General features: G+C 40.9%; 1 protein-coding gene across 29 annotated transcripts in view; it reads left to right on the forward strand.

The window, feature by feature from the left end:
* Positions 1–24,612, forward strand: part of LOC126295288 (uncharacterized) — a 562,445-nt gene that overhangs the window by 452,927 nt on the left and 84,906 nt on the right. For 12 of the 29 annotated variants that reach the window (XM_049987719.1, XM_049987722.1, XM_049987718.1 and 9 more), the window contains one exon: positions 1,319–3,507. In XM_049987719.1, the coding sequence (XP_049843676.1) occupies positions 1,319–1,336 (18 nt within the window). In that variant the 3' untranslated portion in view covers positions 1,337–3,507. Of the gene's footprint in view, positions 1–1,318; positions 3,508–24,612 lie in introns of those variants that run through there. The other 17 variants (XR_007552428.1, XR_007552432.1, XR_007552429.1 and 14 more) reach the window with 2 other exon arrangements.

Consider the following 24,612-nt stretch of genomic DNA (forward strand, 5'->3'; position numbering starts at 1 on the left):
TCCTGTGTGAAAGATTTCTCAAATGCTAAATTTAAAATTTCAGTTTTCGTTTTGCTGTCTTCTGTTGCCAGGCCAGACTGATCAGTGAGTGACTAGATGAAAGCCTTAAACCAGGTTACTTGTCACCAGTACAAACCTTTGTGTATGTTAAAAAATTATAAATGTAAATGCTGTGTGATTAGGGCCTCCTGTCGGGTGGACCGGTCGCCTGGTGCAAGTCTTTTTGTTGACGCAACTTCGGCGACTTGCGTGTCAATGGGGACGACGATGATGACGACAGCACAACACCCAGTCCCTGAGTGAAGAAAATCTCCTACCCAGCCGGGAATTGAACTCGGGCCCTTTAGTATGACATTCCGTCACACTGACCATTCAGCTGCCAGGGGCGGACTTAAAAGAAAGAAAAAAAAGCCAATCCAATACTCTCAAATGTATTGTGTATAAAAAAGAAACTACCAAATGAAAAGTGGTTTTGCATCTCTGCATATGAATCCCAATGCTGTAGTAGCAAACTTAAAATGATGTACGCCCAACTAGTTGAAAAGTTCAAAATAGTCTTGATGAAACATTTTGCTGTTCTGTCGTGGAATGTTGTTGCATTTGAAAGTGGAAAGTAACCAAATTGAGGTTTTTCTACTAATTGTTGTTTATTATGTACGTGATTGTTAGTCTGTAATCCGGTTAACATCTTCAGTCCAATTAACCTTGCAAAATGGGTGTTGTGCTTATTATCTTGTGACACTTCTGTTTGTTTTCTGTATTCCATTAGGGAATGTCTGTATTGCGACAATTAATAAAGCACGTCTGCCTAGTGAGCAGGAGACACTGGTTCAGATATTGACCGCAGTGCAAATTTTCGTTCTTTGGCTCATTGTGCGTATTTATAGATTGACTTCTGAGCCTTGTAAAGTTCCCTGCAGCCATACGGTTTCTTTTTGATTAAAGCACCTACGGCCAGGTCTGAGGCAGGATACCCCATTTCGTTTGACGGTGAGGTGTTATTTCGATACAGTTGGACAGCCTCTGCAATACTTTTAAAGTTTGGGGAATACTGAGTTGACTGAGGCATGAATAAAGATCTGGATTGAGGAGGGAGGCACATCAGGGTAGTCAGTGCAGTTGTGCAAAGCTACGGTGTGAGGGTGGCATAGTGGTTAGTGCATATGCCTCGTCAACAGGACAAGTGAGTTTGAATCGTGACCTTGGTACAAATTCTCATTTATTGCTTCAGTCTACATATATAAATTAAAAACAATGCACATATGTTAATTTTGTATTATTTTTGTAATTAATACGTAACTTTTGTCATTTTCCACAGGTTGATACTTGGTGCTAATACTGCTGTGAAGTTGCAAGGGAAATAGATCCTACTGGAAAGGAGAATTTTTGGACTGTTGACATCTGAATGGTGACCAACCTGTGGTTTCTGATCAGCAGAAAGAAGACAGAACATGCCTCAATCATTGACAGCTGTGAAAAATGTGGGTCAGTTCAACTCGAATTGAGGTGAAACTTGCCACTGAAAAGTGTTACAAGAAGTGGGAGAAGTTTTCTGGTATGTTTTACAAATTGTACACTTAAATGTTCTCAGATGAGAAAGTGATTTTTCAAAAGTGTTACATAAACTCAGTAGGTTAATATAATGCAAGTCTGATGGTGTATTACTTGTACACATGACAAGTGAGCAGGTGACGGTTTGAAAGTTTACTAGAAGTTTTGGCACGTTACTCGTGCACTCGACAGATAAGCGAGTGAAGTTTTCAAATTTTACTAGAAGTTTCACGGTGTTAAGCAAACGGTTGTGTGTCGCAAAGTAAATATTAAGGAAATGGGTATCTGCATCAGGAATCTGTTCATTCAGACATTGTCTGTCAGATGGAGTTACCCACTAGTGTGTTGGTAATCCAAAATTACTCAAATGTAATAACATATATTGTACTCTCAGCAAGAGGAGAAATTTTCCACAAATATTAACATGATACAGTTGTCTTCCAGTGTGATGGAACTGAAGAAATGAACGTTCTGGAAAGTACGTGCCTCAGATTTGTAGCCAGAGTGGTAATATACTTTGTGTAAAAGATGATTGAGGTTTCAAGTACAGTGTGGAGTCACTTCGAGTTGATTAGTGAAGTGGTTAATATATGGGATTCATGTTCAGAAGCAGTGGCATTTAGTTACCATCTAGTTTTAGGTTTTTGTTGGTTGAATCAATTGGGGCACAATGTCCATTGTTACCAATAAAAATAAGGCCTGTTTGCATTTGTTTATGATTAATAAGTTAATGATTTCAGTGTAATGACCACTGTCAGACTTTTTGATATCCCTTGGAGTTCATCCACAAAATAATTGTCAAAGATAGGATAGCATTACAAAAGTTAGATCTACATGGATATCACAGCTCCTGAGCAGTGAGATATTATGCCCGATTGCTATACGTCATGCAATTGCTGCTGAACACACCAGCTGAATGCCGGACATGAAATAGCTGCAGATCTCTCCCACTGTGTCTTATGTAACTGTTGGGAAGCCATCTCCTTGGACATTATGCAGTGTAACAAATGAAAGGAGTCATAAAGTATTATATGAAAAGTAAAAACCCCTGCAGACAACCTAGGATTCATAATAGCACTGCAGGAAATACAAATTCATTCAGCAGTATGCCAGTTGCTTTAGTGGTAGTTGTGGATGTTAAAATCAACTACGTATGTTGTGATTGTCAAGATACACACCCTGAAGATGATTCCATTATCTAATGTATAGGGAGGAGTGGCTTGTTAATCAAAATTCTATATATACTGTGATTATTGTACGAAATAGATTTTTAATATTAGTTTTTTAATTTGTATGGATGGAATACTGTGGAATTGCAAGATCTGCAGACATCTATGTGAAACATAAAATTACAGTGTTTTCAGTTAGTTGCATTAATGTCACTGACAGGGAATTAGGTTGGAACTAATGAAGATTCAACATGGAAATATTGTCCCCGGATTGAGTTCAGATTCGCTGAACTCGATTGTAGTGAGAGTTTTGTAACCACACAGTAATACTGATTGTGCCGTGTCTGCCTGACTGACACATCTTAGCCAGACTGTTAAAAGTAACAATGACTACATACTGAGAACTGTTATGAATTGGAAACAACTTTTCATTCCTGTTATTTTAGTATGCATAATTTTTCAAACTTCCGTTTTATGCATTATTTAACTTGGTTTTGCTTCAGCCATAAACGGTTAAGCATTTTTGTGGTATCATTTTTACTTTACTACCCAAAAAATTGTTTGGTAATCAAACTTTTTGATGTACAAATGACGGTAGTCCATGTACTTGCTCTCACTGTATGGGCTCCCGTTGTTCACATGTCTGTTTTGAGGTCTGCAGTGTTGAATTTTGCTTTCAATGTATTGTTACAAAAAAAAGAGGAAAAATATGAGAGCTTTCTCTTTATGTAGGTGGATTAATTTTCACTAAAGGCAGAAACTGCCAAATCAGCAGTCTCATTTGAAATTTATATGTTTGTGCTATTGTTTAACATAACCCTCATCCCCCTCTTTGGAAATAAGCAGGAGTTGCTGTCATTTATTTTGTGAACAATTACACATATCGAAACATGGTTTTCAGCAAATATTATAGCATTGGGGCATGTATGTTTTTGATTGGTTAATGTTTTTAGTGCTGGTATCAACTGAAATAATGGCTTGTACATTTTTAAAATGGAACTGTATACTTTCTGTATCTGCATTCAAAAGCTCTTCAGAAGACAGTTAGTGATGATAGTGTTTGTTGATGTTGAAACCTGTCATAAAAGAAATTCGTGAAATGTCCTAGACACTGAGACCATGGTAGCTGGAAATGGCATTTGCAATGCACACACTGCCGAGCAGGCATCTCTGACCAGGCTGCTTAGTTTTATACTGTAAGGTAGGCCTGCATTATGAGAAAGCATTACTTTCCCCTTGAATCACCTTGACTTTGATGCAGTTTCACCTACAAGTTTTGTATTTGGAAATAAGACACAGGCTAGAATCTAGCATATCGCAAAGGGCTTAGGAAAACTGTATTTCACATTTGTGTATACTCCCAAATTTACGCGAGCTGAAACAGAGGAATTGATTGTTCATTCTTCAAAAATAGAATTGCTGCAAAAAAATAAACTACCGTAATAAATATCTAAATGTTAGAAGGAAGATTTGACCTACCTTTTCCTTTGCACGGCTGTGTGCTTCTTAAATTAGGTCATATGGGACACATTCGTTGAACTAAACATTTTGATAAAAGTACTTTGGTAACCACCTATACTTGTCTCTGCTGTAATAAATGTTAAAGACAAGATCACAAATGTGCTAATCCAACTTTACATTTTTCCATTATATACAGTATATTCCACTAGAAAATATTAATCTAACCATAAATCTTTAACCCATCCACATAAGACTTTCTGAGAACAGATTTGCCAGTAGGATAAGATTATTTTTGCCATGTATTTTTATTTTTACACATACATAATTATTTACAAAATATGAAGTAGTATACTTTTTCTAGGAACTTATAACTTTATAATCATTCACAAGCAGTTTAGTTGTGTAGTTGTGTATGGTGTTTCCTCATTAAGGGGTTATATTCAACACAGGTTTTCCCATGATGCCTTCAATCGTAACAAACTTTGCATCTTCTGGAATGAGCACTTTCCTTCTCAGTTGACACTATTTTTGCTGGAAAATATTCCCAGCGTCCACCTTGAAGCCTAAGTGGATTTTCTGTGTGGCTTTCGTTCCTTGAAAGTAGACTGGGGGTTACATTCTTTAAGAGTGGTTCTGCCATATTGAGGCAGAACTTAATGATGATCTTGGTTGCTGGGTTCAGTATGTGGTATGTTTCGTAGAAATAGTGATGGTACTTGCAATGCTTGCTGTGATATCAGTTTATCAGTGAATATTTTAAACACGTTCACCATTAATATCACAATGCACTTCCCATTTTTCAGCAGTGGTGTGAACCCTCATGAAAAATTACTGGTATTATGACTGCAGCAGTTCGCGTAATGCAGTTCCTGAACTCCTGCAATGTGGTAATGTGTTGTGTGAATGCACATCCTTTGATAAATCCTTGCACAAAAAAGTATCGGCATGAGGTCAGGGAACACGCTGCCCACGGCGAGGGGCATATGTATCCAACCCATCTCCCAGGGAACTGTGAATTCAGGAACTTGCAAACATCTAAGGCATGATCACACAGTGCCCCATCTTGCTGAAAGTAAACAATATCCTGAAGCTCATCCTGGATAAGTGTGCCGACAGAAAATTTGTGAGCACATCTATGTACACTACTCCACTTAGTCCCCCCCCCCCCCTCCTCCCCCAGGAAGGAGAAACGGTTCGTTAACACTTTGGGTCCTGAGCCATTGCGCGCAGGCGTCTACCATAAAGACTGGCTGATTTTAACTTATTTTATACTACTACACCTCATGAAAGGTTTCAGTTATAGCAATGAAATTACTCTTACTGAAAAACCTAGACTTTCTAGTTTAAAACCACATATAATACCTTTCTCTTCAATTATTACATACTTTAGATAAGTGTTATTATTATAACACTGTTTTTGAAAAAGGGAATAATTGGTCAAAGGTATATTCACTGTATTTTCTGGAAGGAATTTTTTTTATTTTACACAAAAATTGTAATTATGATGGATATAGTATGTCTTATCTACAGTAACCTCCTGTAACTATTTTAGGATGCAATTTTGCTCTTTGTGTGGCAAATTTTGAAGCACAGCATTTTGCACAATGCTACTTTACATTCACTACACTGGGAGCTTGTGTCTTTTCGCCACACTTTTCCAGTCAGTTTTTTCCTACCTTATTGTATAATATGCAGGAATTTACAATCGCCATTAGTATAACATGGAATGCAGTTTCTCCACCACTTCACAGTTTGATGTTCAAATATGCTGTATGACAATCACTGATCCTATAAGTCGACACCAAACTTGTTTTTATTGTAGTCAGACCTTTCACCCACGTAAATAGAGAAATTCCAGATGTAACCTGTGCCAGATTCGGATAACATGTACAGTTTCATACCATATTTATTTGGTTTTTGTGGCACGTACTGTTTGAAATACACACGACCTTGAAATTTACACACGTCTTAATCTATTGTAATTTTTTGTCATGGTGTATATGCATGCTGGAAATAAGCACTCACATTATCTAGGAGGTTCTCACCTTGTGCAGTAGGTCATAGTCAGTTTCTCCTTTCCTCTTAGCTAAGGAATTATCACTAATGTGGAAGTTTCTCAAAATAGAAAGAAATCTGTCACGGCTCAAGATGTTTGGACAAATTACACAACACAACAGGATTCTCGGACCAGTGCTCTCGTATACGTGGCCTTGCACTTACACACATATGGACTACAATTGCCAGAAACTTCCTTATTTCCATAAGTGTAACTCCTTTCCACTTTGATAAAGAGCAGGTGGGTGAAAGGAAGGGAATTTGTGCTTCGTAATTTCCTGATGCATTGTTGAGTGTACAGATTAGTTTGTTCCTTTATATGTTTCATCGTACTGTCTTTCAGGAAAGGTGAAAATAATTCTAGAGGTGCACTGTTCTGTTCTGAACTGACAACATTGCATATTCCGGATTGTGCCGAGAATAGATCGATATCTGGTGCACCGTCAGTAGTCGTCAACCTTCCTCAGAATCGGTGCGGCGCGCAGGTCTCGGCTTCCTCCTCGCCATCAGTCGGGCACAATATCGACGGGATTCCTCACTGCTGAAGTGCTTGGACACCTGCTCTCCTCTTCTGAATCTATCAGAAGAGTAGTATTTGCAAATAAAATCAAATTATGTACTGAGATTTTTTCAGCAAAAATCTGAACAAAAATTATACATGTTTTGTTGTCGGAATTCTTTACCTGAACTGCCAGAAACTTCTTCTTGAACATAGTCTACGTCATCAGTCATCTACAATATCTTCCTCCGACAAATCGACGTCACTTTCTTCTAAATCACGATATAACTCGGGAGCAATTTCTGCGTCTGTCAAGCCACGCTTCGCTGTGTCGGCACTACTGAGACTGCGCGTGAAAAAATCGCCACTCACAAAACCCGCAAAATAAAATGGAGAGGCACACCCTTCCACAGCATGCCTGCACCATCTAGTGACGGATACTCAAACTACAGTCTGTGCAGTGCCTCCCAGACGTGCGAGAGCCGTAAGAACATGCAAAGGAAGGAAGGGGAAGAACGAGAACATGCGCCCGTATAATTACGGGTGCCAGACTTTCGGGCATCCCGCACGCGCCCGTATTCTTACAGGCGTCGGCGCCTGAGTGTTAACCTTGTCACGGTGCCCATCCAAACATTAACTTAGGGGGAGGCAACTCTAGGTGGTGTGGGGAGAATATTGTCAAGGGATGATCTCATTTCAGGGCAGAGTAATTTGTTGTTGTTATTAGAGGCCAGGATATTGGGTGACAAGGGGGATTCTTCTATGTGGTCTGGGGGTAGGAGCGTTGTTGTTGAACAGGGATGAATGTATTGCTCAGGAGATACGTTTGTGGACAAGGTCTGCAGGATAGTTGCGGGGGAGGAAAACACTGGTCAGGTTATTGGTGTAGTTGTTGAGCGATTCGTCAGTGGAGCAGATAAGTTTGCACACGTAGGCTGTAGGGAAGGGAGCGCTCGATCTGGAATGGATGGCAGCTATCAAATTGAAGGTACTATTGTTTGTGGGTTTGATGTGGACAGGAGTGTGGACGTGAGCTTCAACAAGATCAACATCCAGGAAGGTGGCTTGGTTTTTGGAGAAGGACCAGGTGAATCTGATGGAACCAAAAGGAGTTGAGGTTATGGAGGAAATTAAGGAGTGTTCCTTCACCATGAGTCCAGACGACAAAGGTGCCATCTATAAACCTATACCAGGTCAGGGGAAGCAGCTGTTGGGTCTTCAGGAAAGCCTCTTCCATGTGGCCCATGAAGAGGTTGGCATAGGACGGAACCATCCTGGTTCCCATGGCTGTTCCCCTGATTTGTTGTAGGTCTGGCCTTCAAAAGTGAAGTAATTATGCATTCAATTTATAAGGCCTCCGATTTTTTTTTTCTTATTAACTGCTCGCACGAAATCGATGAAACTGGGGTTACTTCTCGCCGTAATCGCCCTGCAGACGTACACCTTTTTACAATGCTGACGCCATGATTCCATGGCAGCGGCGAAGGCTTCTTTAGGAGTCTGTTTTGACCACTGGAAAATCGCTGAGGCAATACCAGCACGGCTGGTGAATGTGCGGCCACGGAGAGTGTCTTTCATTGTTGGAAAAAGCCTAAAGTCACTAGGAGCCAGGTCAGGTGAGTAGGGAGCATGAGGAATCACTTCAAAGTTGTTATCATGAAGAAACTGTTGCGTAACGTTAGCTCGATGTGTGGGTGAGTTGTCTTGGCAAAACAGCACACGCACAGTCCTTCCCGGACGTTTTTGTTGCAGTGCAGGAAGGAATTTGTTCTTCATTTTCGTAGGATGCTCCTGTTACTGTAGTGCCCTTTGGAACACAATGGGTAAGGATTATGCCCTCGCTGTCCCAGAACATGGACACCATCATTTTTTCAGCTTTGGCGGTTACCCGAAATTTTTTTGGTGGCGGTGAATCTGTGTGCTTCCATTGAGCTGACTGGCGCTAGGTTTCTGAATTGAAAAATGGCATCCACGTCTCATCCATTGTCACAACTGACGAAAAGAAAGTCCCATTCATGCTGTCGTTACACGTCAACATTGCTCGGCAACATGCCACGCGGGCAGCCATGTGGTCATCTGTCAGCTTTCTTGGCACCCACCTCGATGACACTTTTCGCATTTTCAGGTCGCCATGCAGGATTGTGTGCACAGAACTCACAGAAATGCCAACTCTGGAGGTGATCTGTTCAACAGTCATTCTGTGATCCACCAAAACAATTCTCTCCACTTTCTCAACCATGTCATCAGACGGGCTTGTGCGAGCCCGAGGTTGTTTCAGTTTGTTGTCACACGCTGTTCTGTCTTCATAACCTGTCGCACTTTCGACACATACATAACTCCATCACTTGTCTCCTTCAACTGTCGATGAATTTCAATTGGTTTCACACCACGCAAATTCAGAAAACGAATGATTGCACGCTGTTCAAGTAAGGAAAACGTCGCCATTTTAAGTATTCAAAACAGTTCTCATTCTCGCCGCTGGTGGTAAAAATCCATCTGTCGTACGGTGCTGCCATCTCTGGGACGTATTGACAATGAACGCGGCCTCATTTTAAAACAATGCACATGTTTCTATCTCTTTCCAGTCCGGAGAAGAAAAATGGAGGCCTTAGAACTTTAATGCACCTCGTAGTTGGTAAGTGTGATAAGGAACGAGGTTTTTGGAAGATCTTCTGGTGGGCGTTGGGGAGGTAGTGTTAAAGGGCAGAGAGACTGTGGGATGCTTGTGCAAAGGGATGTAGCATCTATGGTGACAAAGGTTTCAGGTGGGAGGGGAGGAGAATGGATTTGAGGTGTTCTAGGAAGTGGTTTGTGTCTTTGATGTAGGATGGGAGTCTGCGGGTGAGAGGTTGGAGGTGTTGGTGCACTAGAGCTGAGATACGTTCTGTTGCAGGCTTTGAAGCCTGCCACAATGGGACGGAGAAATATGGTCACTATTTTTATATACTTGAATTTAGCATATTTCGTGACAGTAATCACTTTTCTGTGGATGTATGTAAGATATCTGACTTTTTTGTGTTGGCTTCAGTCTTCTAGTGAAAGTATGATTCCATAATGCTGTTTCGTTCGTTGCAGAAATGTCCTGGTTCAATGCGTTTGCCTCATTTTTGGTGCTTCAAATACCATTTTCTACATCTACATCCACATCCATACTCCGCAAGCCACCTGATGGTGTGTGGCGGAGGGTACCCTGAGTACCGAATGTGCTTCCTTCTTGATGTTTATATGAAGATAGTAGAATAACTCATTTTGGCTGGTCACTTCCAAATTATTGTGACGGGAACCTGTACATTGTTCCACTGTCACACACCGAGTGTTCACTGCCGACTGACTACGGTCAGAGACAACTCCAGTGTCAGACATTTCACGCAACACACAAGCTTCCACTTGTAACCAGTCTCTTTGGTATTATTCGTCACATCTATTTATTTTAATGAATATGCTGTCACTCTCGAACATATAAGCAAATTAGCATAAAATAAGGCAAATTACTATTCACAAAAATATTCTGACAAAAATAAGAAAACATTTACAACCTCCCTCATTAGATTTGGTATCAACAAATCTGGTAGACAATACCACATCTCCCACATAGATTACAACGGCTAGGATGGTTATCTTTGTTGATTTTGGGTAATAGGTAGAAGATAGGGGTACGTGGCTCAGGTGGAGTGAGTAGGTCTGTGGGAGCCGTTGCGAGGCCTTGAGGGACCTTGGATTTTTAGGATTTTCTGCAGCTCAGTCTGAATGGAGGGAATTGGATCCTGGGTAACAGCTTTGTAGGTTGTGTCGGGCAGTTGATGCAGTCCTTCTGCCACATACTCCACGTGGTAAAGTACCACAGTTGTTGAGCCTTTATCTGCCGGGAGGATGACAATAGAGCAGTCTGTTTTCATCTCCTTAATGTCGCGGGATTCAGCTGTGGTGATGTTGGGGGTTGTCGGGATATTATGTTCTGAACTCTAATATCAATCCCTTCCAAAACACACTCTGGATTTTTGCAGCTTTTGCTTCGTAAGGCTCAGATGTGTTGTCACTCACTGGGGTCACAAATCAGACGTAAGCTGAAATTATTGCTATCCAGTGGTATGGCTTCAGTTTAATAAATGTATAACTAGTACCATCTAGTGGTACAGTTCAGTATTATTACGGAAAGCACAGGGCTACAGAAGAGAGCTATGTTAAGTCTACAACACTAGGACAGGTGTTACCTGTCATTGTACTCCAATACACAAAGCTGCTATGACAGCTATACCCGTCACCTTAGACAAATGGTTTAGTTTGCACAAATGTCATATCGTTACATAAGAAAAATACAAAATTAATTTTTGTTGAAAATAAATTGATCGTCCGGAGGGAATAGTGACATACATTGGCTACGTATTACGTTGCAAAACTCAGTTGATGATCTTTGGGTGCGTTTCCAGTTTCATGTTTGTACAGCAGAGACTGTGTGTACGCTGGGACATTCAGTGGTGCTACACTGAATCTTCTCCACTCCGTGTCGCAGCTCATCGACCAGTTACGGCTGCGATGATTACCCTCGTGTAGGTAATATGCAGTTGTGAAAGGCTGCATCGATGTCCTTTTGTGTTATGTGACCACAAACACGATGTACTCTGTTATCCTGTTGTGATAATGTAATACAATTATTATGTTCTGAACCTGGTAGCACTGTTTGTCTACAAGTAATGAGACATTTCTAAGTCCATATTTACTTCATGCAGTGTCATCGAATTGGATCACGCGGCGACTCAAACAGGACTTGTGGCAGTATCACACCTGTGCCCACTCGCACTGTCCAATGTAGTGCTTGTACGTGGAGCCACAGTGCGAGCACACCCCTTACACGCTCGGCTTCAACACTGTGATGATACATTGTTATACTGTAACACGTGTACTCCGCTTAACTTAGTAAGTAAAGAAACAACGAAAGTAGTTGTATTTCACCAGCAATATTGATATCTCCACTTACGTTACACCTCTCGTGTCACTGCACAATGACAGACTAGTCAAGCTCAACAGGGTCTTCTTTCCCCACTATTTTTCCAAGCCCGTTTCCCTCAGCAGTGGTTTCACTAGATAGTAGATAGAGACCGCAAGAATCACATTAGTCCATTCGTGTACGCCACTAATTAGGTGATCAGACATTTGCGTACCTTAAGACAGTAAGTCGAGGCTGAAATCGTGAGGTCTGGGTCTGGGAGGCCAGTTAAGCCCCTCAGCACATTCATATTGATGTTGACTGCAGTTTCAGCAAGCTTTCACTCCACAAGTCCCATGCACAAACCAGATAAACTGCTTTCAGGCAAATCCATGTTTGAAGCAGGGCAAATGTACACATACACCTGGTCTGCACTCCAGTCTGGCATTCAATGCTTTCGGTTGTGCCGGGGCAGTAACCCAGGGCCTTCCCCTTGCTTTGGGCAGCAAGTGGGTTAGCCTTAAGTAGCTACATAAGCATCATAGGATAGGCTGAGGATGGTACTGTGTACCGAGATTGGTAGCCAATAGGCAAAATAAGTACAGTGGAATCCTGTTTTTACATCTTCCAAGGGACTTTAAAAGTGTGGTGTAAAATGTTAAATCTGAGAGATAACATTTGAATGCTAAAAGTTTCATGTATGATCTCCTTCTGTATAAGTATGTAATAGGCATCAATCAATCACTACATTCTTGGAAATCACCCAGTTAGGAAAAACTTCATTGAGAACATTAATGCTCACACGGACTGTGTGACCTTTGCTCCATCTTCTTGAAATAATGTTTCATCATTCACTGCATACTGACGAAGCTGAGGTGTGAAGAATGTCCTTAACATTGTTGAATAGCCCTCAGCATTAACGGTAACAGATTGCCCTCTTTTGTTCTCAAAAAGTAACGGCCTATGAGGACATTGCGCACCAGACTATTACCTTTGTTGGTGCATGGGGTTTTCATGGAGTTGGTGGGTCTTCAGATCACTCCAATATCAAAAGTTCTGTTTGTTCACATATCCATTGAGGTGAAAATGTGCCTTGACCAGAGGGTGTGAACAAGCTCCTCATTTATTTCAATCATATGCAAAAGACTTTCACAGAAATGCTGTCAGACCATGAAGTTGTTGTTATTCAAAGTGTTAACCACTTTGATTTTGTATGGGTGCTGATGTCAGTCTGTGTGTGCGCGCACGGTTTTTTCCCCCTAAGGTAAGTCTTTCAGCTCCCGGGATTGGAATGACTCCTTACCCTCTCTCTTAAAATCCACATCCTTTCGTCTTTCCCCCTCCTTCCCTCTTTCCTGAAGAAGCAACCGTTGGTTGCGAAAGCTAGAAATTTTGTGTGTGTTTGTGTGTTGTTTTATTGTGCCTGTCTACCGGCGCTTTCCGGCTCGGTAAGTTCCCCCCCCCCCCCCCCCCCCCAATATAATCTCAATATTCTTCGGACAGTGTTGTCAGAAATTCCAACACTCTGTCTACGCACTGATTTCTGGCGGCTTCTTCCCACAAAAATTCTGACACATTCCACATTCTCAAGAGTATGCACTGTCTTCGCTCTGCCACCTCATTTCCTTGTCGTTTCACCGACATTTTCAAAGTTTTCGACCCAAGTTTTATTGAGTTAAGGGGGTAGGACATCAGATGAGCCGACTTAAATTTCTACTGTCTATACTTTTACAAAAAATTAATAAAAATTTGTCAGCATGGCCAAAAAGTATTCAGGATTCACACTGATAGCAGTGGACGTTGAAAAACATAACAAAAGCAATTTGTTTTATATGTGAAATTTGACCATTTTTCCCGTTACCATTGGCTGTAGTAATTGCTTTACATACAATTTTCCACAGCGTACAAATCATACTTATAGTTAATTATCAGAATTTTTTACCACAATTTTTAATAGATTTGGAAAATTCTAGAGTTTTGCATTAAGGAGTTAATAAGCATACCAAGTTTGATAGTGATAGGATATTTATTTTGGATGCTATGTGTACCTAAGTACAGAAAATTGTTTTGTGGAAAATGGCTGTTAAAGTTTCTGCTTGTATTTGGCATAGTTTTCAAACTGCCCAACACCATAAGCAGGTTCTTTTTCGTTTTCAATATCAGTTTCCTTCCTCTTCACATTCCGGTGGTGCACTCTTCTTGATTTTGTGGCCTCCAAAGATGATCCATCTGCTTTCACTACACGTTCTATCGCATACAAAGCTTTGATACGGTTCACTCAGGGCTTACTTCCCATTCTCTCTAATACATATTTCCTGCTTTTCACACCGTCATTAAAACATGAAACTGCATCATAAACACCGATAGCAAGTGCATTTCTTCCCACAAAAATGGTTTTTGGCAGTCTTTCCCATACACATTGGTTAAAACTTGGGTTTTGGGTACCACCATCAAGGCATTTCTTCAGTAAGTTTTCATTTGCAAGGTCCCTGAATATAGGTTTGATGGCTTCCATTAATGCAGTTGGTAGAGAATTCCTATGATATTCTTCACCACCAGCAATTGACCTTTAGTAGCCACACCATGATTCAGTTCCTTTTGGGCATAAGTTGTGGATAGGGTTATTGTCTGTGGACATTTTGTGGAAGTATAAGGCCCAAACTGCTTGCTTCATATTTTTAAAGTGCCCTGTGTTCCTTCTTATTGCCAAACCATAATATGTCTGTAGTTTGTTAATTTCTGGACCCATCAGTCGTCCTCTCCCTTTTATTCACTTCCCATCAGATAATTTTTTTTCCTGACAAATCTTGTCTCTGCCTTCTAAGTCTAGTGCCAAGTCTTTTCTGTACATGTCCCACACATTCTAACTTCTGCACAATAGTCTCAGCTCCATATGGTGCACACTTTTGAACCTCAAGGAAAGCTTTGCTGTCACCATCACCAAGGTACGTCACATAACGCAGGCCATGGGAGGCAACAGATCTGGTAAACAAGCTTACAACTTCCTGCACTTACATACCTCCACTTGAGACTTTATAGTTCATATTACATACGTGATCTGCAATCCCTTTCACACATCTATGACAAAATTTACTCGGCACTTAAACATCTAGTACCTTACCAGTGTCAAAAGATGTTGGTGTTACACCACCATTCAGTGAAGTATGCCAGTTAACATCAAAAGCAGCCACTATGTCCCTGTCACCATCATTTTCGAAAGTAGATTCTTCTGCAGGACTTTTCATTGAAGGTTCTGCAACTTCTATTACAGGCTCAATCAGTAAGCTGTAATACCTCTCAAACTTTGCTGGAGGAGGAGGAAGATTCATCACTGCACAAAGTGTTCTTGCTGCCTTTGTCCCCTACCAATACAGCACGTGCCATATGCTACCCTCAAATTCACATCATAACTTTTGTTTGTAATTTTAGATGTCGTGCAAGATGCACCAACGTTGCATTTGCTGCATATCACAGATAAGTCCATAGCAAGGCCTTTCCTGGCCCTCTTATCTTCCACCAAAGAAACACTCTTGAACACCAAAGCAATGCTTGCACATAACATTGTCCAATATTAATTGTGACAGTATGTCAACATCAACAATATTACATGAACCTTCGGATTCACAGCCTCCATTTTCATTAGCACCAAAAATAAGTTTCATTCTGGAAGCACTCGGTGGTGAATTGTTTACTGGCTCTGAGAGATTGCAGTCTTGAGCCACTGGTGTAACATTTGTTGCAACACCCTTTATTGTGTATCTGTTTACAGTTGAAGCCACAAAGTCTAGGCATCCTGTGCAATAATATACCATAAACGAACACAAAACAACACAGCAAAATGAAAATTGTCGAAGATCACAGCACCGCACTATACTCCTTTCAAAATTATAGAACAAACAAAACCAGTGATCAAAACAATGCATGTCGATAGCAGCAGAGGAAGTATCGATATCGATAGTCCTTTGTTTCACGTATGACTATCTTTGGCACAAATATTACATTCGAATTCTACGGAGTGCAATACACTTCCATATGACAGAAGCATGCTGTGTAGAGGGGCATGGCGCTGCACCTAAATACACTTAAGACCAAATTATGTACCTTATGACTCCTGAAATATGTATGTTTTATACTTCAAATTATTCAGGAAGATGTGCACTACAATATAAGCATATTTTTAAGTTTTTGATGTCCTACCCCGTGGTTCATTCAGGAAGATGTGCGCTACAATATAAGCATATATTTAAGTTTTTGATGTCCTACCCCGTGGTTCATGGTGTGGGTTCCTGTACTCATGTCCTAGTTCATGAACCACGGGCAACAGGCAACGTATGAGTGGCCAAGTAAGTGGTCCCAACAGTGGGATACCAGTTACTTTGGAATAAGGCAGGGCATGTCGGACATATTCTGATTCGTCGTCACCTTTGTGCTCATACGGCAAAGACTACCAAATCCACCGGTTAGTCCCTCAACCGTTAGGGATAAAACTCAATGGGACTCAGGGCAAGTAAGGCTAGCAACCTGCTTCCCCGATACTTTAAATATGATGCTGGCAACAATCAGATCAAAATGCCTCGGACCTTTGGAGGTGACGGAGTCCCACCTCTAACTGACAAACCAGGGACTCCTAAGATATGACTTGCCAAACAAATGATAATGAGATGGGGAGCTATTAATATCAATGGGGGCTACTCTGGAAAGAAGGTAGAGCTGGCAGAGGCTGCAAGTAAGATGGGGTTGGACGTTTTAGCTGTTAGTGACATTCGGGTAAGGGGTGAGAAAGAAGAGGAAGTGGGAGAATACAAGGTCTACCTGTCAGGAGTCAAAGCAGGAATAGCACAATGGGGTATAGGGCTTTACATCAGGAAAGAAATGTAACCCAGCGTAGTTGCAGTGAGGTATGTAAACCAACGACTGATGTGGGTAGATTTGACTGTGTCTAGCAAGAAAATTAGGATTGTCAGTATATTCGCATTGTGAAGGGACAGATCAAGATAAGATGGATAGTTATTATGAGGCACTCAGTGATGTAGTTGTTAGAGTAAAGGACAAGGACAGTGTTCTGCTCATGGGTGATTTTAATGCCAGGATTGGAAATCGAACAGAAGGGTATGAAAAAGTTATGGGTAAATTTGGAGAGGATATGGAGGCCAACAGGAACGGGAAACAACTCTTGGATTTCTGTGTCAGTATGGGCTTAGTAATCACAAACTCCTTTTTTAAACATAAGAACATTCACCGGTATACTTGGGAAGGCAGGGGAACCAGATCTGTCATTGACTATATAACAGATCAGGAATTCAGGAAGGCTGTGAGGTACACACGTGTATTAAGGGGATTCTTTGATGGCACTGATCATCATTTAATCTGCAGTGAAATTGGGACTGTGAGGCCAAAAGTGCAGGTGGTCAGGTCCATATGTAGGAGGGTAAGAGTGGAGAAACTTCAGGATAAGGAAATCAGGCACAAATACATAACAGCGATCTCAGAAAGGTACCAGTTAGTTGAATGTAGTCAATTAGTCATCGGAAAAGGAATGGACAAGGTACAGGGACACAGTACTAGAAGTGTCTAAAGAATGTCTTGGAACAGTAGTGTGTAAAAGCAGGAAGAAGCAAACAGCTTGGTGGAATGACACAGTCAAGGCAGCCTGTAAAAGGAAAAAGGCGTATCAAATATGGCTACATACTTCAACACAGGTAGACAGAGAAAGTTATGTTGAAGAAAGAAACAAAGCCAAACAGATAATTGCAGCATCCAAGAAGAAATCTTCGGAAGACTTTGGAAACAGGTTGGAGACTATGGGTCAAGCTGCTGGAAAACCATTCTAGAGTGTAATTAGCAGTCTTCGAAAGGGAGGTAAGAAGGAAATGACAAGTATTATGGACAGGTCAGGAAAACTGCTGGCGAACCCTGTGGATGCCTTGGGCAGAGGGAGGGAATATTTTGAAGAGTTGCTCAATGTAAGTGAAAATACGATCAGCAATGTTTCAGATTTCGAGGTAGAATGGGATAGGAATGATGATGGAAATAGGAACACATTTGACGAAGTGGAGAAAATGGTCAATAGATTGCAGTGCAATAAAGCAGCTGGGGTGGATGAAATTGTCGGAACTCATCAAATACAATGGAACGTCGGGTCTTAGATGGCTACACAGGATAATTGAAATGGCCTGGGAGTCGGGACACGTTCCATCAGACTGGCCAAAAGCAGTAATCACACCAATCTTTACATATGGAAACAGAAAAGATTGTAACAACTACAGAGGTATCTCTTTAATCAGCGTTGTGGGTAAAATCTTCTCAGGTATTGTTGAAAGGAAAGTGCGAGTATTAGTTGAGGACCAATTGGATGAAAATCAGTGTGGGTTTAGGCCTCTTAGAGGTTGTTAGGATCAGATCTTTAGCTTACGGCAAATAATGGAGAAGTGTCATGAGTGGAACAGGGAACTGTATCTATGCTTTATAGATCTAGATAAGGCATATGACCGGGTTCTTAGGAGGAAGTTATTGTCTTTCTACGAGATTATGGAGTAGTAGGCAAACTTTTGCAAGCAATTAAAGGTCTTCACATGGATAGTCAGGCAGCAATTAGTTGACGGTAAATTGAGTTCATGGTTCAGAGTAGTTTCAGGGGTAAGTTAAGGCTGCAACCTATCGCCACTGTTGTTCATATTATTTATGAATCATATGTTGAAAACAATAGAGTGGCTGAGTGAGATTAAGATATGTGAACACAAAATAAGCAGTCTTGCATATGCGGATGACTTAGTTGTGATGGCAGATTCGATTGAAAGTTTGCAAAGTAATATTTCAGAGCTAGATCAGAAATGAAAGGGCTATGGTATGAAGATTGTTATCTCCATAACAAAAGTAATGTCAGTGGGAAAGAGATATAAACGGATTGAGTGCCAAATAGGAGGAACAATGTTAGAGCAGGTGGACAGTTTCAAGTACTTAGGATGCATATTCTCGCAAGATGGCAACATAGTGAAAGAACTGGAAGTGAGGTGTAGCAAAGCTAATGCAGTGAGCTCTCAACTACGATCTACTCTCTTCTGCGATCTACTCTCTTCTGCAACAAGAAAGCCAGTACCGAGACTAAGTTATCTGTGCATTGTTCAGTCCTTCAACCATCTTTGTTGTATGGGAGCGAAAGCAGGGTGGATTCAGGGTACCTTATCAGCAAGGTTGAGGTTACGGATATGAAAGTAGCTAGGATGATGATTGCAGGTACTAGTAGATGGGAACAATGGCAGGAGGGTGTCCACAATGAGGAAATCGAAGAAAAACTGGGAATGAACACTATAGATGTAGCAGTCAGGGCGAAAGGCTTGGATGGTGGGGTCATGTTACACGCATGGGAAAAGCAAGGTTACCCAAGAGACTCATGGGTTCAGCAGTAGAGGGTAGGAGGAGTCGGGGCAGACCAAGGAGAAGGTACCTGGATTCGGTTAAGAAAGATTTTAAAGTAGTAGGTTTAACATCAGAAGAGGCACCAATGTTAGCACTGAATAGGGGATCATGGAGGAATTTTATCAGGGGGCTATGCTCCAGACTGAACGCTGAAAGGCATAATCAGTCTTAAATGATGAGGATGATGATGATGATGATGTCCTACCCCCTCTTAAGATCTTCCAAACAGTCATTTGTGGTACATTCCGTGCTTTGCTTGCTCTATTAGACTTGGTAGGCTACATGCGAAACTCTACCGCACACGGCCAACTGTTTCTCCACTTGTTGCAGGCCGTCCTGTGGATTTCCCCCTGCAGAGCCATTCTGAGGCTTTTTACTGCACATACAGTCACTGAATGGTGTTAGCAGTTGATCTTTGTTGAACTTTGTTCTAAAGTGTTGTTACACTTTTACAGCAGTCTTATGTGAATACATTTCGAGCACAATATATACTTAAACAGTTCCTGTTGCTGTCTTTCTTAACTACTTACTGCGGTGATCTTGTAGCGGATATCTGAAGTATGTCTCCAACAGTACAAAACTTGGGAGTTTTTCCTTTCAGTGATGTCTTTTGCGACACTATCTCAATTAGCATAGATACAATGAATTTTTGAATTTGCTTTGATCCTTTATAGTAATGTTGTAGTTAGTCAACACCTCGCATGATACAGTTAAAACAACATACAATCTTGGGCCATATGATTGAAACATATATACTTCTATTTTGTCCCTGGGTCATACTCCATCTTGAGTGCCGAAGCTATTGTATTATGTTGCCATCAGAAGTTACAGCAGTAGCTTCAAAGCCTCTTAAGCAAATGAACCATCTAATTGACAGTTATGCAACAGTACTGCACCCCCCCCCCCCCCCCCAAAAAAAAAAATCACCATATTTGGTGGTGCTTTTGTATTGAAATTAATTTTTTCTCCTCTCACATGGTTAGATTAGCATCTGTAGCAGCTGCCATTATTCATAATTGCTGTTGCTAATAAATGTGTAAAAACTATTAAAATAAGTCTAATGTTAAAGTTTCTGTCTTAGCATAAAATGTAAACAAACAGTGTTATGCCCAAAGTTGCATAATGCAGTTCGATGTTAGGAACATGGGCAGCACACTATGGCCACTGTACTAGAGGGTCCAACAAACTGGAAAAAAGAGGATGTGAAAATTACACAGTGAAAGCATTCGGGCTGTGTGGGGGATATTGCAGTGTTTCCAAACCAAATTGCTGGTGCATAACCTTCGTCTGGTTGGCACTATGAGAGCGAGTGTTACAGGACTATTCCATCCAACAGCACTTCTGAGCTTTATGGTGCATGACAGTTTTTGTTAAGTGTCTTTATAGTGCTGTGCATTGTCGTCCTGCGCTATAGGAACTCTACAAGGAGTGTGTCGCTGCAGTTGGAGGATGTGGTCATCGTGGCTGTACCAGAACTTGTGTGAACAGCTTTGGATTTCTTCGGTGAGGGAGATGTGGGATGTTGAAACTGTCTGTTTCGCCATTTCCGCTTGGGATTTCTGTTATAGTTCGAAGTGTTTTCGGATACTGTTGACTGTTTGCTATGAAATTGTAAATTGGTTATGTCAAGAGATCCTGTTTGCCTGGGTCCAAAAATAATTTTTTCTCTTTCTTGCTGTGTTCCATTGGTTTCAATCTAAATTGTTCAGTTTCTGAGTTTTGAATGTCTCCAAAATGATAAAACCATTTTTTTTCCTGAAAGGAACATGAATAACAATTCAGGTTTCTCACACAAATACTTGATAAGATTTTGTTTTTTGGAATTGTCACCTGCACGGAACACGTAGGACTCCCAGTTACCTACAAATTGGTAGTACAGGCATTGACAAGACCTGTGGTGTTGTACATAGGTATAGACGACATGGATGTGTCCTGAATTTGTTAGTTTTAAGCGTGGCTGTTCCTCACCGACCGTATACAATTTTCAGGCATGGAAATTATACAACTAACTGGTTACAAATAATAGTTTGGTACAATGGGCCTAGATTTCGTCACCTACTAAAGTGTCATCAGAATGAACTTTTGAGAAATCGTAAAATTTCAGAGCTAGAAAGCAATGGTCAAAATTCAGAGCAGCTTTGCTCAGGTCAAAAATAAAATGTGTTGCAGCCTTGTCATGTATGCTTAAGTAGGAGTAACATCTGAATTTGTTCCTGGTTTAGTGAGGCACGAGGAGGAGTAAGTTTCCTTTCTTGTTTCTTTCAACAGTTGTTTGTGTAGAATATGTCAAGTTTTTTAAATTAACTTTACATAACTTTTTACTTTAATTCTTTGATGAACACATGATTTGTCCAAACTGGTTAGTACAAATGCAATAGTATTTATACAGTTCTTCTGGCTATTTAGAGGGGTTGCCATGTCAGAGATTAATCTGAGAGTTTAGAGGATCACATGTCTTGTCATTTTTTTGAAGTTTGTGGCTAGGCCAAGTATACATTTGTGTGTGTTTGATCTTTGTATACAGCAAAAAAATGACATACAATGCTTCTAATATAGTTAACATTAGCCACTACAGCGATGTCTGCTTGATGGTCTTCCAGTTTTTCTTTTCAGTTGTGAAGTTTCTTCTTAATTTTCTCCCTCTCCCCTCCCCATTCCCCATCAGAGAGAGAACAGTTGTTGCGACTAGTGAGCGATCTAGGTGCTTAATTGACTAGATGGATGAATAGGGCCTGTCTGTCTAGTTAGCTAATGTGGAAATGGCAAACTGAATATTTTGAAGGCATTGTGGAACTTGGTGAGGAAATACATGAACAACAGGAATCTTTAATGCTTATCTGAGCAAAAAGTGAATGTGTTCACACACTCTGTAGCAGCCACATGTCTAAATAAAATCTTCCGTTTTCAAGCTGTGTCATTTTGAATAATGTGGCCAAGTATGAACTCGAGCAGAGCCAGAGTGAATACTAAAAGTCCAGGCCGCTGGCCTGACATAAGCAGATGTTGTTCTCGGTTGGCGATCTGATCTGAACAGAACACCACTACCTCAGCCACTGCCCTGCAAGGCCTCGTGTGATCCTTTGTGGTCACAACCGACGCGCTGCCACACCTTGCGGCTTCTCCGTGTGGGCTCACATGGTACCTCGTGAGGCTGTGTAACATTTCTGGCCAGCACCCAGACTGACACCTTTCCTGTGGTGTCTCCTCTGTACCCTGGGTACTTTCTAGAAAACTTACTTGTTCCAGCTTCTATTTTCATTTTGCTTTCAGACACTGCATTTTAAACATGCAACACAGTCACTAGATAAAATTGCTTCCTTTGACATTTTTAAAAATGGTTTTAAAGAAAACATCTTTTTGATTTGGATGATTCGTATAATGTTAGTCAACATTGTCATAAACATTAGCATTTCTAAAAAAAAATTATTTGTGTGTGGTCCTTCTAGTCTTTCTGCGAAACATGCTGTAAGACATTATCTACATCAAATATACAGGGTGTTTCACAACACTTCTAAAAGGTTGTAGAGGTGACTTATAAGATAAAGTTTTACATAGGAATGCATATCCGGAAATGGTTCATTTCAGTGTTACAGGGAAAAAAAGATGTACAGATTTCACTCATATTTACTGTGATATTACAACAGTTGTTAGATATGACGACTAACAAGTTTGGTGCAGTAAGTTCGCACGAACTTTGTCCGACTTGTGGTGTACAGTTAATCACCTCTCCTGCAGCCACAATCTGTGCAACCAGATGTTCCTCCTCCTGATAAGGGGTCTCATAAGACTCTTTGCATGGCCTCACAAGAAAAAAATCCAAATGGGCTAAATTTGGGGATCTCACTGGTCAATCATATGGTCCACCTCGACTGACCCACCTGTCACCGTAGGATGTGAACTGCATAGTGTACTGCTGCGCCATTGTGCTAGGACCATAATTTGTGCTGAATGTCTGATGGCACATTGTCTAAAAACTCCTCCAGCTTGCCATCAGATACCTGCCAGACATTGATGCTGAAGGTGTGCTGAAATCTTTGTGTCCAAGTGGCTCTGGGGTTTTCTTGCTGCCAGATATGACTATTTCAGGCATTCAGAACACCTTCCCTGCTGAAGTGCACTTTTCTGGTACACAAAAGTCGACTTAGAAACTGGGGAAAATTCTCACTATGGTGTAAAAACAAAGTACAGAGATTGACACGTGACAAAATCTGCCGGGTGCACGGTGTGTACCTTCTCAGGTTGATATGGGTGAAGCATGCAGAGCATTCCAGGCAGAGGAATGAGACGTGAGTCACATGCCGTGGCTCCAATATTCGTTGACGGGTTCTCTTCAGCTCAATGAAGCGCATCCTCTTCAGATACGAAAGTGCCGCTGCTGTACAGCTTGTGAATTTCCCACTTTCCTGCAGCCATTGTTCTACACTGGCAAACATGGGTTGAGGCAGTCTCACAATTTGGAAAGTACTCGTGGTTCAGACATCGGTTTCTTTCATTATAGCACTGTCCATTAACAACATATCGGTGTACCCTTCAAGTGTGTACTCGGGCATCCTATTACTGCAGCACTAGTCACCATAATGTCAACTGACGCATCACCAGGAAGCATGAAAACAAGGCAGGTGGAAACATAGGACATCATGTCATTGTACCATTCGTGAATGTGGGTAGCCTAGCACAACAGGCAAACTGCGTAAGAAATACCTATTGCACAATTGAATAGCTCTTGTTTTCCTTGTACATGGAAATGAATTGTTTCTAGACAAGGGTTCCTCTATAAAATGTGATCTTCTAAGTCCTACAACCTCTAGAAGTATGTTACATGAATTGTGAAACAACCTGTATAATTTTAGAAGCTAGCAGCTCCTTTGATGCACGTTAATATGCTAATGTATACACAGAAGTCTTTCTTTGTTAATAATTCTTTTCATAAATGTTTTCTAAGAACACCATTTTGTCATCTAGATTATACCTCTAGTGTAGGGAAATTTACAGCTTATGTAATGAGCAAATTTGTCAACTGTGATTTGATGTGGTATGAAAGCTCATGAAAATCGTTTACTGTGGGCTTTGGTACCGTTTCAGTCTCATTTGTGTATTCCTTTCTGACCCGTACTGGTGTCTGATGTTTCACTGCTTAATTTTCCAGGCTCAGGTACTGTAAGCATCTCGAATGCCTCTTCTTTTTTCACCCAGGCATTTGTTTCATGTTCCAATGCTACAGTTGCAGATTTCTGAAAAATTTCTGTCTCTCCACCCCATTGTGGTTGGCTCCACTTGTTTTGATAAGTGAACATGGGCTTGATGCCATATGTATCTCAGCTGACTCCTGCTTTTATACTCTAGCAGTTCTTTCATATTCCATTCCCATAGTTAAAAATTTAAAACAGGCATATATAAATGTAGCTGTATCCAATTCCCTTTATTCCCATGAGTTACAAATTACTTTTCGTCATCCCAAAAATAGACTGAAAACACCATGCACTGTCGAGAAAAGGAATTAACTCCTCGTCTATTCGTCCTGTTTCGTTAACAAAACA

Source organism: Schistocerca gregaria, chromosome 11 (assembly GCF_023897955.1).
Source record: "Schistocerca gregaria isolate iqSchGreg1 chromosome 11, iqSchGreg1.2, whole genome shotgun sequence".
In the NCBI taxonomy this organism is placed as follows: domain Eukaryota; kingdom Metazoa; phylum Arthropoda; class Insecta; order Orthoptera; family Acrididae; genus Schistocerca; species Schistocerca gregaria.